A 16851-nucleotide genomic window follows, 5' to 3' on the forward strand; every position below is an offset into this window, starting at 1 on the left:
GTCCTATAGATAGGTTTCTACAATGGATTATATGATTTCATGATGATTTGATAATGTAAAGACACACAATACATAATCAAACCTATTTAATAATGAGTTTAATGGTTACCAGCAAATGGATAGTATTGGTATTCATATCGGAAACCGTTACAATTTTCCCTTTCAGCAGAGAGGGTAGAAAACTATTTTGTTTCAGAAGATGGACAGGGTATACTTGGAGTCTTTGTCTCTTATCAGTCTTGCACAAAGCAGTACAATGTATGAGAAGATAATGAATCTCCACGAACCGCTCCTCAAAATCTTCCATTAAATCTGCAAATAAAACCGAATTCATGTCTTTTCAAAGTTCACACACTCAGACCTGTGAAAATGTCAACTCCATTGTCAAAAGCCTACACATCAGATGCTTATCCAATGTTTTCACCAAAATATTCATGTTGTTTCACATTGTACAACTATTTTTGGGAACTCTTTTAATAGTTTATGCTGTTTAATGCCCCGTTATCACATTCATCATAATGTAAAGCGTTTCCCCCAATGGTACAGGCGCAAACTCTCGCGAGAACTGTTTGTTTACGTGTGTAGTCTCACGACAGGTTCTCATTTAATGTCACTTTAAAGAGTGAAGAATTCCTTCCATGAAATGTGGTGAAGTAAAAAGATAAGCTTTTAGTGATAAAGTTTTCCCGAAGTAAAGCACCATGTTCAATTAAACCAACTGAAAAATAAAGTTTAAAATATTCCATTGTCATCCACCACTGTGTTACACTGTAAAAGAGTGATTCGATGGTGGAGAAGATACCGGAAGTACAGTAATCCTGTACAAACTGATCATTTTTAGGCATCGTTTTGCCTGAAAGGAACCTAATGTAGATGTAATACGGCTTTAATTGCTTTCAGAGGTTTAACAGTGACACGGTGAGGGCTTGTGTAAGTTTCTGGTCTCTCTCTGCGGTTTCGATTATGATGAAGCGAACACGAAAGCGAAACTCAGAGCCCGGTATTTAAAGCTGCGGCGGAGCGTCGCCCGGTTATTACAGAAACACAGGAGCGACTGTATTGGAGATAACCGGTAAGATCCCGAGGCTTCTGTCAGCTGCTTCCTCATAGATATACTATAAGAAATGTTTAAAACTGATGAGACGTTTCCTCGACCTTTCGGTACATATCACGGTTGATATATTTATATATATATATTTTTTCTAAATAGATTGTCTTCCGGTTTGCCTCAGATGATGTCGCAGAAAGCGCGGTGATGTGCATATTAGTCTATTAGGTTTAGGGTTTTATATATATATATATATATATATATATATATATATATATATATATATATATATATATATATATATATATATATTTGACAATTCGAATGAGATCTTAAGTGGTGTATGCTACCCCTGATTCTTGGGTGAATCATTTTTTTCCGAGAAATTAAACCATGCTGACTCATATCCTGATGATTATCGATATATAGAGAGGATAAACAGTATCAGAATGATGGGAAAAAATTAGGTAATATAATATGAAATGCAATCTTAGTTCTTGATTGTGTGTGTGTTTTGATGCGCACTGTGTATCTCACCGGAAATCATCTCTCTGACTACTTCACCAGGGGTTTGTTTTCTAAGATGAAGTATAAATCATGATTTCATTCCACCTGCAATTTATTTCACTGTGCTGAAACTGCAGGCTTTAGGGGATGAAACGCTATAATGTGATACACGCCGAAACATGAAAAGATGTGTGTTAACGCGATGGTTGTGGTTGACAGGTTTGTATAGGAGGTTTTCCTGGAAAAGGAAACATACCGTGACACACTTAGGCCTAAGGCTTTATTTTTATTAGAATAACGAACATTTTGCGGATTATGACGTAGCAAAACATACAAACAAAACCCGTTTATGCACCTTTGTATTCACTACGTTTTTATACTACTACATCCCTCTATCTCTAAATGCAAAATCATCCTTGAATGCGTTTATTTTCTATATATGTTCATCCTTGAAAAGATTCGATATGTAGGAATACATAGCACAGGGACACAAATGCACCGTGTTGATGCATCTACATGCTGACATCTTGTTAAGATGCTCATATATGTCGTGTTGACGTACAAAGCATTTGTACATGCATATTATTAAAAAACGCTATTTGTATGTGGTGTTTTGGGAAATCCGTGAGGAAAGTGTTTTTACTGCCCCCTGCTGTTAACTGGTTGGAAAATGGGGGCGCATAGAACATACTGTACGGTCCTTGAATAGTCCATGTACCAGAGAAGTTGGTAGGAAGAAATGATGTGGAAAATGATTTCGTGTAATTAAAAGCTGATGTAGAGCCGAATGTGTCACACCATAAAGCTTGGGGTTTAGTGACAACGTCAGGAGTCATACAAATGGCAGGGCGCTCATGTAGTCATGCAGCTGCCATTCTGTGAAAGGACAGTAAATTAAGTAAAAAAAAAAGATGAGGAGGAGGAGGAGGGTGATAATGATGATGAGTACCCACGTTACATAAAGTGTGTTTAACCACTATCTAATTTTAACATTTACATCAATCATTTGATACAATGCACTGTGCACATTTTTTACATTGTATTTTCGCAAGTGCAGTCCATTCTAACTGAAGTTATACCCATAATCTGATTTTATACAGTCTATATACGTAGTTGTGCTAGTGATAAAGTCAATTTCTTCCAGGAGATATGAGCTTTTTTACATAATTTTTATTGTATGTTTTGTATTATGAGTATATTATGTAATATGAGTATATGAACTAAATAAATAAAAAATATATATACTGATTTTGCAAAATCCTTGCCTAAAAATGATGTCCAATCTATAGGGATCCATAATGTAATGATTATTGTTTTGTTGCAGCTCGAGGACTTGACAGCTCTATTGAACCATGGAGGAGGAAATCCAAAACAGGCCACAAGCACAGCAAAGACGAGGTACTGATTTCTTTCATCCTATTCTTTTTTGGCTCCTGTAATACCACTATTTTTGTTCTTCGTGTGTTAAGACCAGTAATTTGCTTTTAATATTTAAATAAATAAAAGAAGATATTAATTAATTAATTAATTAATTTTTTTGTGCAGATCAAGAGCGCGGTTCTTTAAATGGTAGATTAAGAGATTACAGAAGAGGAGGTTCAGGAGGAGGACGAGCTGGAAGTGCCAGAAGAGGAGCACCAGGTTTAGAAGATATAAGAGGATGTGCAGGCGGTGGACCAAGTATGGGTGGTAGAAGTTTAAGTGTAGGAGGAGGTGAGAGAAGAGGAGGTGGAGGAGGGGGTGACAGAAGAGGAGGTGGAGGAGGAGGTGACAGAAGAGGAGGAGGTGACAGAAGAGGAGGTGGAAGAGGAGGTGGAGGAGGAGGTGATAGAAGAGGAGATGGAGGAGGAGGTGATAGAAGAGGAGATGGAGACAGAAGAGGAGATGGAGGAGGTGGTGACAGAAGAGGAGGAGCAAGAGGTGGACCAGGTGGAGGTGACAGAAGAGGAGTTGGTGCAGGTGGAGGTGGAGGTGAGAGGAGAAAAGACACCAGGTTGGATGCATCAAGGGAAAGAGGTAGAGTGGAAAGTGCTCAAAGAGGAGAAAGAGGTGGAGGATATGGGCAAAGAGGAAGAGGAGGCCATGGAAGAGGGAACAGCAGAGATGGTATCCCTGAGGTACGTAGACTTGGATACCATGCACTGGAGGAGCTGCTAGAGAAAGATGCATCTGTGGTGGCCATTACGCTCTCCTCTAATGCGGGTCTAAAACTTTTGCTGAGGGACACGATCATGCAGCAGGGCCTTATACAGCTGCTTTGCCAAGTTCTCTGTAAAGCTTTTCAGTCTAAGAATGATCGCAGAATAGTGCTTCATTTAGCTCAGGAGGTGAAGGACTCTGGCTTCTTCCAAACTGTGCTTCCTCACTATCTGGCCGGAATGATGTCTGATCATGTCCCTGCTCGGAGACAACAGTATCCACAGCACCTGGACAACATTATAAATCTCCTGTCTGGTGTACTCAGCATGTTTCCATCCAGCTCTATCCGTTCCATCTCAATGTTGTTGGCTCTCTTGAAACCAGTGATCAACCAACTGCGTGCTTCTGGTGTAGACATTCGAAACACGATTGATGAGGATCTGGAGAAGGTCCAAGGTATGGTAGATCATCTCCAAGAGAAAGCAAGAGATGGGACATTACGATCAGACAATTACACCATTCTTATCGGCAATGATAATACCCTCGAAGCGGAAGAAGACTTCAGATACATGACTATCTACCCAACTCCTGAAGAGTTCCACCAGGAAAAGAAACCTTTTCTGCGGGCTAACATCATGTCACAAAGTTACCCCAGTGTCAATATCTATCTGGATACACATTTTAGGCTTCTGAGAGAGGACTTTGTAAGGCCATTACGTGATGGTATCAGGGACTTGCTCAAAAGCCAGCATGATGAGCCACTAAGAAAGAGACACTTTGATGACATCAGGGTCTACTTTGACACTCGATTGGTCATGCCTCTTTGCACTTCTACAGGCACCGCCTACAGAGTGCAATTTGACCCACAGCCTCTTGAGGTCAGACAATAATAAATCTTTTTTAACTTTAATAAATGGCAATTCATATAAACAAAACAAACAAACTAGGAACATATCAGTTTTAAGTTAGCTTTATACAATTTACAGAGAAGTTACTGAAGATAACAGGTTTGCTTTTTTACTAATTCACAGTTTGTTCGTTGGGAGAATTCCAAACGGTTGCTGTATGGGTCTCTGGTCTGCTTGTCTATGGACAATTTTAAAACGTTCCTCTTTGCTACGGTATCTGACCGTGACCCCAAAGACCTGAGAAAAGGCCAGGTGCAGCTAAGTTTCTCTAGAAACAGTCGAGCTCAACTGGCCACCATCCAGGCCTCTCATTCCTTCCTGATGGTTGAGACCACTGCCTACTTTGAGGCCTACCGCTATGTCCTGGAGGGGCTTCAGGAACAAGAAGAGGATGAGCTCCCCTTCCAGAGGTATACAATGTGAATTAACTTAATGAGTATGGTATTGACCTGTGGCTTTCTTCTTTATTTATAAGATAATTCCTTTCTAATCAGTTATTGCAGAATCCCTTTTTTTGAGATTGTATGCACTGCCACGTGTTCTGTAATAGTTGCTGCGAATTACATAGTCAAAAGTATGAAAGTGAACTTTGATTTCTACAGTTTCACAAAAATTGTTTACCGTAATTTCCGGACTATAAAGCGCACCCAAATATAAGCCGCACCCGTCTATAAGCCGCACATTGAAACTAATTAACTTTACACAGGCTTTAATTAAAGACAGTGTCTGTAACACGGCTTGTATCTAAACAGTAGCCTACCAAGAAATTCATTGTTCACTGTCTTCCTCCTTCCTTTCACAACAATTTCTCTCGGGAGTTTTTCTTTTGGTTTCGTCGTGCGTTTAAAAATCAACACCAATGCCGTGCAGCTCAGAACACAGGTGAAGTGTGTTTTTTTCATGCCCGGTTGTTTTCAGCGTGACGAATGATTTGCATTTCCTGTAGACACTCCGAGTGAGCGGCAGGTCAAACGTCAGAGGAACATCATCCATATTTATGATGTGGTGCGGCCCGATTCAGTGGGAGCGCATCTGATTTAATATAAAGAGTTTCATTGGTTCACCTGAACCCGTTCGGCAATTTCATTGGTCTAATGTTATGGGGCTCAGTTTTTTGGCTTGAAGCTTGTGAAACCGGGAAAAACCCAGGAAAAAAACATATATTAGCCGCTTCGTTGTTTAAGCCGTGGGGTTCAAAGCATGGAAAAAAAGTAGCGGCTAATAGTCAGAGAAATACGGTAAATATGTTAACCATTGACATTTCTGGCATTTAGTCTACTAATCTAATTGATACAATTAATTGATACAACAGCTTTTTTATAATCAACAAGAACCAATTAAGTTGGTTGTCGTGGGTCTGTCAGAGAACATTGCAGAATACTATTCTCCAAAATACTACTATACTACTTCCACCCTCAAATAACACATCTGTTAATTGTCTCATTTTTGCCTTTTAGATACATTGTAGAATGTAACCCTGATGTCCACCCACCAGCATACCTCAGGACAATCGAGAAAAGTTATGATTTGGCCTGCATCGCTGCAGAGGATAATAAGGACAGTATAAAACCATTTAACCTCCTCAACGCTGATGCTTGGCCAACTGAGGAGCAACTAGGCCTTGATGAAAGCCAACTCCAAGCACTTAAACTGGCTCTCACCAAGGAGCTGGCTATCGTACAAGGTCCACCAGGCACAGGTAGAGAAGTTGAAATTTTAATTGAATTCACGTCAATGTATATCTAACTTTCTTCCTAGTAGAGCTACTACTTCCTAAAGTTTAACTTGAAGTATGCAATCTTGATCTAGCTTCTTAAAACCTTCAGGTGGGTCTCAGTAGAGTAAAATGTTCATGGTGCTGTCAATCAACCTTGCACCAGAAGAAAGAAAATTGCTGATAAACATAATTTACTTTTAGTTTTTTCTCTTTTTTTGTTTTGCAGGGAAGACATATGTGGGGCTAAAAATTGCCAAGGCTCTGTTGCAGAACAGTAATGTGTGGTCTGCTAATTCTCCTATGCTGGTGGTTTGTTATACCAATCATGCCCTAGACCAGTTTCTGGAAGGTAATATATGGCAAATACACTGCTTATTTTTTGTTTGTTTGTTTGTAATAATACTTCTCACATTTGTGTGAGATTTTAGCAGAATTATCCTTCAGATAAAATAAAAATATATCCATGCATGCTTGTATTTAAGGCAAATTATATACCACACATTTCTTTCATGCTAGAGATCAGATAATACTGGTTTTATATGCAGTAAATAAGATCATGTATCGTTTTGCAATAATGCAGTCGTGCTGTGTTTATCTCAGGTATACACAGTTTCTTGGAGAAGGGCATTGTGAGGGTTGGTGGCCGCAGTAACAGTGAGATCCTTAAGCGCTTCTCTCTGCGGGAGCTGACCAGGGAATCAAACTTTCGCAAAGACCTGCCAGCACATCTCAGAAAAGCATATTATGAGGTTTCACATTGTTGTTTTTTTTTCATATTAAGCATTTTGGAATACCTTTAAAAGTGGTTTCGAAGTGAGGAAATAGATGCAGTATTTATAATACACAATTATATTTTATCTATATTTTATGATATAGATTTTTTATTTAAAACTTGTTCTGTAGTAGTAGAGCAACTTCTGTCAATTTTAGAACTTCCAATTTCTTCCCATAGTTCAAGTGCGTTTTAATATTCCACAGATCCACAAGGAGATGCAGGAAGCACAAAACCATATAAAGAAACAGTCAAGTTACCTCGAGTGCAGTCTACGTGGTGTAATTAATGAGCAGTTTCTGCAAAAGTACATATCTGATGACCATTGGTCCAGTCTGAATCAGCAGGTCAGTTAAAAAAGCTTTGATTTGTATGTGTAAATTGGGTTTAATTATTATTATATGTATTTAAGCATTATTAATGGAAATATTTATTATTAATATTATTGTTATTATTATTAGTAGTAGTATTATGTAGTAGTATAATTATGTTGCTTGCTTGCTTGTGTGTGTTAGCCTGAGATGCTGGATGGATTTGCACTTGTTGGAAAGAAGCAGTCAGTGGTCATGGAATGGCTTTGCCTTGGGGCGTTTCAGCAGCAAACCAACAGTGGTGAGGCAGGTAAAAAAAAGGTTCATTATGTTAATCTTTTTTTTTTTTTCTTGCACTCTGATTACAGAAAGGACCATAAAAAGTATTTACAACTATAATTAATATAATTATATATAAATATAATTAAAAAAGTATTTACAGCTATAATACATTTTCATTCCTGTTTCATCTGCTCCCTGCAGTTCCTGAGTTAAAACTGGGGAAAATAATTGTAAACTAAGAAAATGCTAAAAAAAAAAAAAAAAAATAAGGAAAGCTGCAGTAATTATGAAATTTTATTTACACCAGAATTTGTATTAATTATTATAAATATAGGATAATATGTTTATAGTAGTAAACATATTAGTAGTTTGCAGTAATTCATAGATTTAAAGCAATAAACATTCAAAATGAATTTTCAAAGTGTCAAACTCTCTTTGGTATCATTACATTACAAGCAAAGCTTACTATTTCATAATGCATAATAAACATTGCTGTAATCTGCAATCCATTTTCATAAATACTTATGTCTAATAAAAACTAAATGCATCAAAATATAATATTAACATGTTCATATTTCAAGAGATTTGCTTGCTTATTTATCTTCCTTTTTCCAATTTTCGTTTCATATCAACACCCTCTCTATCGTCAGCAGAAAATGATGAGGGGGAACCAGGAGAGGACGAGGAGCTGTTGGAAATAGATGAAGAGGCAGCTCTAATCGAGGCTGAAAGAATCCTGGAGGATTCAGACCCTAAGGACCGAGATGGCCGTGAACGCAAGAGACAGGAGGAGACCATAACAGAACTATCTGAGATCATGCTGGCCGTTAACATACATGAGGCTAATGAACAGCCTTCACAGGGACCGGAACAAGCACATGGTCAAGCTGATCAAGAAATGTGGCAGGTAAGATTTTTCTGGAACAGTCATAATGATAATTATAGCAAGTGTAGTTTATTTCAACTCAACTCAATTTGACTTATTGTTATCCTCAGAAACTCAAATAATTTTGTAATTGCAGCTTTTGCAGTCAATTCTGTAGCCATTGTAAATACATTTCTAATTTATAATCCAGTATATCTACTGTATAATGTTATCTAATACTTGCCATTACCTTTTATAATGCAATTAAAAGATATATACTTGTGCATAGAACTTGTAATTACATAGCACTTTTTACTACCATTAAAACCAGTATAATTTTCTAAAGAATCACAGGCAATAATGTTATAATGCAGTATAACACAGTTATATTAACAATAACATAAGCTATAGTGCAGAGCCTATGTTACAGTGGATTGTATCTTGAATATAATATAATATAATATAATATAATAGAATAGAATATCTCATATCTTATATGAACCTAATGTAATCTGACATTATGATGTTACCTTAACTATTTCTTAAAGCCTATGATAGGCATCATAAAGTATTATAAATGCAACATGTTTGTAAATGCATTTTTAGCATTTATGAATATTGGATATACTAGTATTTCACGAAAGTGAGTACACCCTCACATTTCAGCAATATTGTTTATTATAAGTACTAAAGGGACAATACTATAGAAATGAAACTTAAATATATTTTAGAGAAGTCAGTGTGCAGCTTGTAAAGCAGTACAGTTTTACTTTCTTTTAAAAATAACTGAACATACAGCCATTATTGTCAAAATATCTGGCAACAAAAGTGAGTAAACCCCAAGTGAACATGTTAAAATTTTGTCTTAATCCTCCTGAGCATGGAATTTACCAGATCTGCTCAGGTTGTTGCTGGGATCCTCTTCCACTTCTCCATAAATACATAACAGAGCTGCTGGATATTAGACACATGGTGCTTCTCCACCTTCTGCTTAAGGATGCCCACAGGTGCTCAAAAGGGTTCTAAAGGGGTCTGAAGACATACTTGGCCACTCCATAACCTTCAGCTTCCTCAGCAAGACATTTGTAATCTTGGAGGTGTGTTTGGGGTCATTGTTATGTTGGAAATCTGACGTTCGGCCCAGTTTCTGAAGGGAGGGCATCATGTTATGCTTCAGAATGTCAAAGTACATGTTGGAATCTATGCTTCCCTCAATGAACCACAGTGCCCCGGTACCAACAGCACACATGCAGCCCCAGACCATGATGCTACCACCACCATGCTTTATTGTAGGCAAGACACAGTTTTCTTGGTACTTTTCACCAGGGTGTCACCACACATGCTGGATACCATCTGAGCCTAACCTTTTTTTTTGTGTTATTAGACCACATGGCATGGTTCCAGTAATTCATGCTCTTGGACAGGTTGTGTTCAGCAGACTGTTTGCTTGTTTTCTTGTGAGCCAACTTCAGAAGAGGCTTCCTTCTGGAACAACGAACATACAAACCGTCTTATTGCAGTGTGCGGCCTATTGAACACATTACCATTGAGAGTTTCCTTGGCTGTGTGTTTGGGATCATTGTCTTGCTAAAATGTCCACCCTCTTATCATATTCATTATCCTGGAAGATCGCAGCAGATTTTTTATCAAGAATGTTTCCGTACTTTTTTCTATTCATTCTTCCTTCACATATATACATTTGCCAGTACCGTATGCTGAAAAACAGCTCCACCTCCAAACTTCGCTGTTGGTGTGGTGATGTGCAGTGCCATTTGTCCTCCGAACATCGTGTGTATTATGGCATCCAAAGAGTTACATTTTGGTCTCCCAGTATTTCATAGGGTCGTCCAAATGTTGTGCAGTAAACTTCAACCGAGCTTCTACATGCTTTTTCTTCAGAAATGTAGTCTTGCGTGGTGAGCGTGCAAACAGGTCATGGCGGTTGAATACTTGTTGTTTTCTTTGAAACAATTTTACCTGCTAATTCCAAGCTTATTCTGAAGCTCTCCACAAGTGGTCCTTGGCTCTTGGACAACTCTTCTGATATTCTTTTTTCACTCCTCTGTCAGAAATCTTGCGAGGAGCACCTGGTCATGGCCGCTTTATGGTGAAATGTTCTTTCCACTTCCGGATTATGGCCCAACAGTGCTCAAGTTTCAGGTTTAGAAATCCGTCTGTAACTAAAGCCATCAGTATGTTTTGAAGCAATATGGTTGCGAAAGTCTAGAGAGAGATCATAAAGGTTTTCTTGTGTGAGACCTTGGTAATGGGACACCTTTATGTAGGCCATCAGTTGAGACTGAACCATCTGATTTTAATTTGCACTGACGAGGGGCAGAATTGATTTCTAATTACTGATTGATTTCAGGTTGTGTCTTGGCTTTCCATGCCTTTTTTGACCTCCCTTTTTTATCTGTTCAATACTTTTTCCCTGTGTCATTTCACATCATTACACAGAACTTTATTTATTGACATGTATGGTTTGATTTCTTTGTATATTTGAATTGCAGGGGTTATTACCAACATCTGGTAAAAAATAAAATGTCAATAGCACCTCAAGAAATATATTTACTGACGAAAATGGTGACGTGTTCGAAACTTATTGTACCCGCTGTATATGCATACAAATACTTGGTGTACTTGATTATCACCTTTTGCACTGCCTCAGACTTATAACCTTTAACTTGTACTTTTTCAATAGTGTCTGCACACTTTTTTCACTGCTATAACCTTTATAATTATTTGCTGTTCATATATTTACATATATGTATTACATACTGTACATCTATCTATCTATCTATCTATCTATCTATCTATCTATCTATCTATCTATCTATCTATCTATCTATCTATCTATCTATTAAAATGTATGCAATGTGACGGGTGTACTCACTTTTGTGAGATACTGTATATGGGGTGGTAAAAAAATTTTTTCTGTGTAAAATCATTGACACAACAATACTTGCCTGGGTGTTCGTTTATGCACTCAGATGCAGCGTCACCAGAAGAAGAAGATAAAGCAGATGGTCCAGAAGGAGTTGAAAAAGAGTGAGGCCATGAGTGAGGAAGAAGAGCTGCAAGTGTGGAACGTATGGCATCTTAAACTTAAAGACAGATGGAGACTTTACCGGTAATTATTGTGTATACCAAAAGCAAAGCACCCTATAAATAATTGTACGAACTTTGTATGTAAACCGAATCATAAAATCTGTACAAAATTGAATTGAATATAAACTAAACTTTATAATTGTCTTAGGTCAGAAATGAACTTAATGGATTTGAACAATCCTCCATGTTGTTTTGTTCTTTTCCTGGCCCTTATCTCAGTGACTTTTCCCCTGTTTACTTCACTCAATCACTCTCTCATTTGATAGCCTCTGGGTGTTGCGGTATCAGATTGACCTTCGTGGGAAAGCCCTCCAGGCTGAACGAGTCTATCAGGATGCCGCAGAGCGTCTTACTGAAATCCGCCGCCGTGAGGATCTGTGTGTGCTCAAACATGCCAAAGTCATTGGCATGACCACCACTGGGGCAGCCAAATACCGACAGGTCCTGCAGGAGCTCGGGCCACGGCTGGTGATTGTGGAGGAGGCAGCTGAAGTGCTGGAGGCCCACACCATTACCACACTCAGCCGAAACTGCCAGCACCTCATTCTAATTGGAGATCATCAACAGGTACAATTTACATATATGACATATCAGAGCTATTCACTAACAAGGAGGTCATATGAAAAATTAAATGTGATGCTGATTATGTAGACTTATTGGACTTTTGGATCTTGTAATATTTTAAATATTCACGAAACACAAATCGTCAACTTCTTAACAAATAGAAATATATGCATGGCATACAATCTACATTTTAGTTTTTGCTTGTACTGTAAAAAAATTATGTTTACAAGTTTATAAGGCAACCACAGGTTGCTGATTAAATACGATTGGTGTGTATGCTCAGGCAAAACTGTTGGATTATGTTCACAGCTGAGACCAAGTGCCACAGTGTATGAACTTGCCAAAAACTTCAACCTGGAGGTGTCTATGTTTGAAAGACTTGTCAATGTGGGATTTCCTTTTGTCAGGCTTAACTACCAGGTGAGCTACTAAATCCATACATGGTGTTCTTTATTATATTTTATAATATTTTTATAACCCAAATATCTTTCGATATCTTTTAAATCCCAGACCTGAATCATTATCAATGTGTTACTTTTTGTATTTTCTTTATAAACAAACTTCTACAGCATCGTATGAGACCGGAAATTGCCTGTCTTTTGACTCCTCATATCTACTCCGAGCTGCAGAACCATGAGTCTGTACTGGAGTACAAAAATATCAAGGTCAATTAATATATTTTAAAATTGGAAATCTATATACTGGCAACTCGTATTTAAAAAAATGTCTTTCATAATATCAAATACTCAACATTTGCTTGATTATAATTAAACCTGTCATTTGTTTGCACCTTTAGGGAATTCTTACAAACATTTTCTTCATTGAACACAAGTCCCATGAGGTGGAAATAAAGGATGGACGAAGTCATCAGAACGTTCACGAAGCCCATTTTGTGGTGGAACTCTGTCGATACTTGTTGCGTCAGGACTACCAGCCCTCTCAGATTACTATCCTCACCACTTACACCGGGCAACTCTACTGTTTGCGCAATCTCATGCCCTCATCTGAGTTTTCAGGGGTCAAAGTTGCCGTGGTTGATAAGTATCAAGGTGAGGAGAATGATATTGTTATATTGTCATTGGTACGCAGTAACCCGGAGGGCCGGGTTGGGTTCTTGCAAATACCGAACCGTGTTTGTGTGGCACTTTCTCGTGCCAAGAAGGGACTATACTGCCTTGGAGACATGGATATGCTCAGTAAGGTAAAGCTATGGAGTAACATACTTCACACCCTGAGGGAGAAAGGTCAGGTAGGACGTTTTTTGACACTGAGCTGTCAGAATCATCCAGAAACACGAACCCTTGTGTCATCTTCCAAGGACTTTTCAAATGTCCCCGAAGGCGGGTGCAGCAAGCCCTGTGAGTACCGATTGGACTGTGGCCATGTGTGCATTCGCATGTGCCACCCTTATGATGCCGACCACAAGAAATACAAGTGTACCAAAACCTGCCCCAAAGTGCTGTGTGAGATTGGGCACAAATGTCCTAAAAAGTGCTATCAGGAGTGTGGTAAATGTGAAGTACGTTTAGAGAAGGTTGTTCCAAAATGCCTACACAAACAAAAAATGCCCTGTCATCAGGATCCAGAAGAATTTGTCTGCAGGATTCCTTGTCAGAAAAAACTGAGATGTGGACACCCATGCCAGGCCAGCTGTGGTGAGGAATGCACTGTGAATTGCAATGTACTAGTTCCTATGGCGTTAAAATGTGGGCATACTCAGGAAGAACCATGCAGCTTCTCGAAGAATTTGAAGTATATGCCGCCCTGTAGGACCCCATGTGATGCAATTTTGAAATGTGAACATTCCTGCTCAGGGACTTGCCATAAATGCCATCAAGGTCGGTTCCACACAGCTTGTAAACATAAGTGCCAGCATGTCCTTCCCTGCTCACACAAGTGCCATGTGCCTTGTCCAAAATCCTGCCCACCGTGTACCCTACCTTGTCAAAATCGTTGTGTTCACAGCATGTGCATGAGGAAATGTGGAGAGCCTTGTGTCCCTTGCATGGAACCTTGTGAGTGGCATTGTCCACACCAGAGCTGCAGCAAACTCTGTCACGAGCCATGTGACCGTCCACCATGTTCAAAGAAATGTAAAAATGTCTTGCCCTGTGGACATCTTTGCATAGGTCTTTGTGGAGACCCTTGCCCAGATAAGTGCCGCATATGCCATCGTGACGACGTGATTGAGATCTTCTTTGGTAACGAAGATGAGCCAGATGCCTCCTTCATACAGTTAGAGGACTGCAGGCACATCATTGAATCTTCTGGCATGGACCGGTACATGGCCATGGATGAGGATGAGGGAGCTGATCAAGATCAGCGTGCTATCCGGTTGAAGGTTTGTCCTAGGTGTCGAACCCCCATCCGTAAGAATGTGCGATATGGCGCCCATATTAACCGCAGCCTGGGAGAAATTGAGAAGGTGAAAGAACAGATCAATGGTCTGGAGTCTGTTATTCAGGATAAACAAAACAATCTCAAGTTGCTTCTAACAAAGCAGGAAAACTTTATGGAACAATTTCCTGTAGAGCATTTGATGGTCACGCAAAAGCTACAGAATTTCAGCTTCAGAAGTTTTCTTGACCTCTGGTACCAGGAGAACTTGATAATGTTCCTGGAGAGGCTTGGGAAGCTAAAGATGCAAAAGGATCACATGTCTTTTCCCATGGATGTTTTATTTTCACTACGCATTACTGAATGCCTAGAGTTCCTGCTTGACAGATTCCAGAGGTTCTCCGATCAGCAGATTGAGGATATAGAACGTGAACTGAAGAGGCTTTCCTATCTAGCTGATCTCAATGTGCGTTGCAGTATGGCCAAGAACAGTGTGCTGGATGTAAAAGTCAATGCAAAGGTGACACAGGCAAGACAGATCCTGGAGGAGACACAACCTTTCACTGAAAATGATGAATTTAAAGTGAAGGAGATTTTTAAAGAGCTGGAAAATAAACTTCCAATCAATGGTTTGGGGATTTCTAATGAGGAAAGGGTGATGATTGTAAATGCCATGGCTCTGCAAAAAGGACACTGGTATAAGTGTCCTAATGGGCATGTGTATGCTATCGGAGATTGTGGAGGTGCCATGGAACAAAGCAAGTGTCCTGACTGCAACGCAAATATTGGTGGAATCAACCATACCCTCACTGTGGGTAATAATGTAGCTGGAGAAATGGATGGAGCACAACATCCTGCTTGGTCAAATGCTGCAAATTTGCTCGATTTTAACCCAAGGGATATTTAAAACCCTTTGTCCACCCTGCAAAGAAATGGAATAAAATAGCTATTTTATGTATGTAATCATGGATTATGATTTTAAAGACATTTAAAGATCTCATTATCTATAAAACCTATGTATTTCTGTCAATGTAATGCACTTTATTTTAGTTTAGAAGCACATATGTTCGTATATATACTCTAGATTCTAAAAATACAATCACTGTAGATGAAAAAAAACTGTCCTAATAAAATTCTAAAGTACAGCACAGTTTTTTAATTGCTTCTTTTTTTATCACCAGTAGGGGTCAGAAGTGCGCTATTGAAAGTTAGTGAAACTGAAATCACAAAAATGTATTGTTGCATTATTTGCATCTGGACCTAGATAGGTGTGTGTGTGTGTGTGTGTGTGTGTGTGTGTGTGTGTGTGTGTGTGTGTGTGTGTGTGTGTGTGTGTGTGTGTGTGTGTGTGTGTGTGTGGGGGGGGGGGGGTGTTTGAGACTGAGCAATTTTGTTCCCTTTTTTTTTTTCTGGTCATTATTAATATTACTCCACCACTTATTCATACTATACACTCTATCAGTGATGTAAACTATCTGCAGAGACTCTGTGTGCATTTGTTGGCTTTTTGAGCCTCACAGATTTACTATATCATAAAGTGGCAAGACAAGGTCAGCAAATTTATCTTACCCTCTGAGAAAACATTGCAGCGCTTCCATTTAACCTGCTTTGTGGAAGCTTGTATCAGTTTATTACATGATAAATGTAGCCTTTTCACAGCATCAAGCCAAATGCAAACTTTTCATGGAAAAAAAAAACCCTGCAAGGGCAAGAAAAAACGTTGTGTCAGAAAATGAGGAAAAAGCAAGCCTACAAATGGATTTTTGTCTATGTTTATGGCAAGTGTTTTTAGAGGCAGGTCAGATGGGAGACCAAAAAACCAAAAAAAAACAAAAATGAAGCTAAAATATCCTGATGGGCTTTCTGCCATCGATCAAATTTCTTTTGGGAAAACGTATACTGCTTAAAATGAGCCCTGGTAGGAAAGGGATTCATGGTGATGTACTGCTCTTATATGACTTATATGGCCTATGACCAGGAAAAAGGTTAGGAAAAAGCTAATACAAACATAAAATTGTGTTACATAAAATAAAATTCAGAGAAATCACACAAATTATATTATTGGATATTAGTTATCTAGTGCAAATCTCTATGTATACCTTATATCTTTTTACAACCCTTATAAGAGGCAGATGAAGGAAAACAACATGCAATACTTCATACTGTCTAGCAGATTATTTGGCACGGTTTCACACCCAGTTTGATCAACTTTGTTTGAGGTAATATCACCAAATAGGGTTTACAGATTTCAGCTACATTTTTACCCCAACAATATCTCCAAAAATATTTGGGC

The 16851-nt window shown here is 38.7% G+C and overlaps 1 protein-coding gene across 4 annotated transcripts; it reads left to right on the top strand.

The window, feature by feature from the left end:
- The first annotated feature begins 802 nt into the window (after nucleotides 1–802).
- znfx1 (zinc finger, NFX1-type containing 1) lies at nucleotides 803–15703 on the top strand. 4 transcript variants are annotated; one of them, XM_083528697.1, is made up of 16 exons: nucleotides 803–1072; nucleotides 2880–2953; nucleotides 3101–3355; nucleotides 3401–4572; nucleotides 4726–5012; nucleotides 6060–6301; nucleotides 6546–6668; nucleotides 6920–7068; nucleotides 7298–7438; nucleotides 7607–7712; nucleotides 8335–8591; nucleotides 11540–11679; nucleotides 11924–12224; nucleotides 12531–12641; nucleotides 12791–12886; nucleotides 13018–15703. In XM_083528697.1, the coding sequence occupies exons 2-16, from the start codon at nucleotides 2908–2910 to the stop codon at nucleotides 15463–15465; spliced, it is 5874 nt and encodes a 1957-aa protein (XP_083384823.1). In that variant the 5' UTR covers nucleotides 803–1072; nucleotides 2880–2907; the 3' UTR covers nucleotides 15466–15703. The 4 variants fall into 4 exon arrangements, with proteins under 4 accessions (XP_083384823.1, XP_083384824.1, XP_083384821.1 ...); XM_083528698.1 differs by having other exon boundaries at nucleotides 3101–3310; nucleotides 3368–4572; XM_083528695.1 differs by having other exon boundaries at nucleotides 3101–4572.
- The last annotated feature ends 1148 nt before the right edge of the window (nucleotides 15704–16851 follow it).

Source organism: Silurus aristotelis (genome assembly GCF_946808225.1).
Source record: "Silurus aristotelis genome assembly, chromosome: 2".
Taxonomy (NCBI): Eukaryota; Metazoa; Chordata; class Actinopteri; order Siluriformes; family Siluridae; genus Silurus; species Silurus aristotelis.

Coding starts and splice junctions, on each gene's coding strand:
- znfx1 (XM_083528695.1), top strand. CDS start 2,908: ATGGAGGAGGAAATCCAAAACAGGCCACAAGCACAGCAAAGACGAG. Junction 6,669..6,919: donor CCTAGACCAGTTTCTGGAAG/GTAATATATGGC, acceptor TGTTTATCTCAG/GTATACACAGTTTCTTGGAG. Junction 8,592..11,539: donor CTGATCAAGAAATGTGGCAG/GTAAGATTTTTC, acceptor TTATGCACTCAG/ATGCAGCGTCACCAGAAGAA.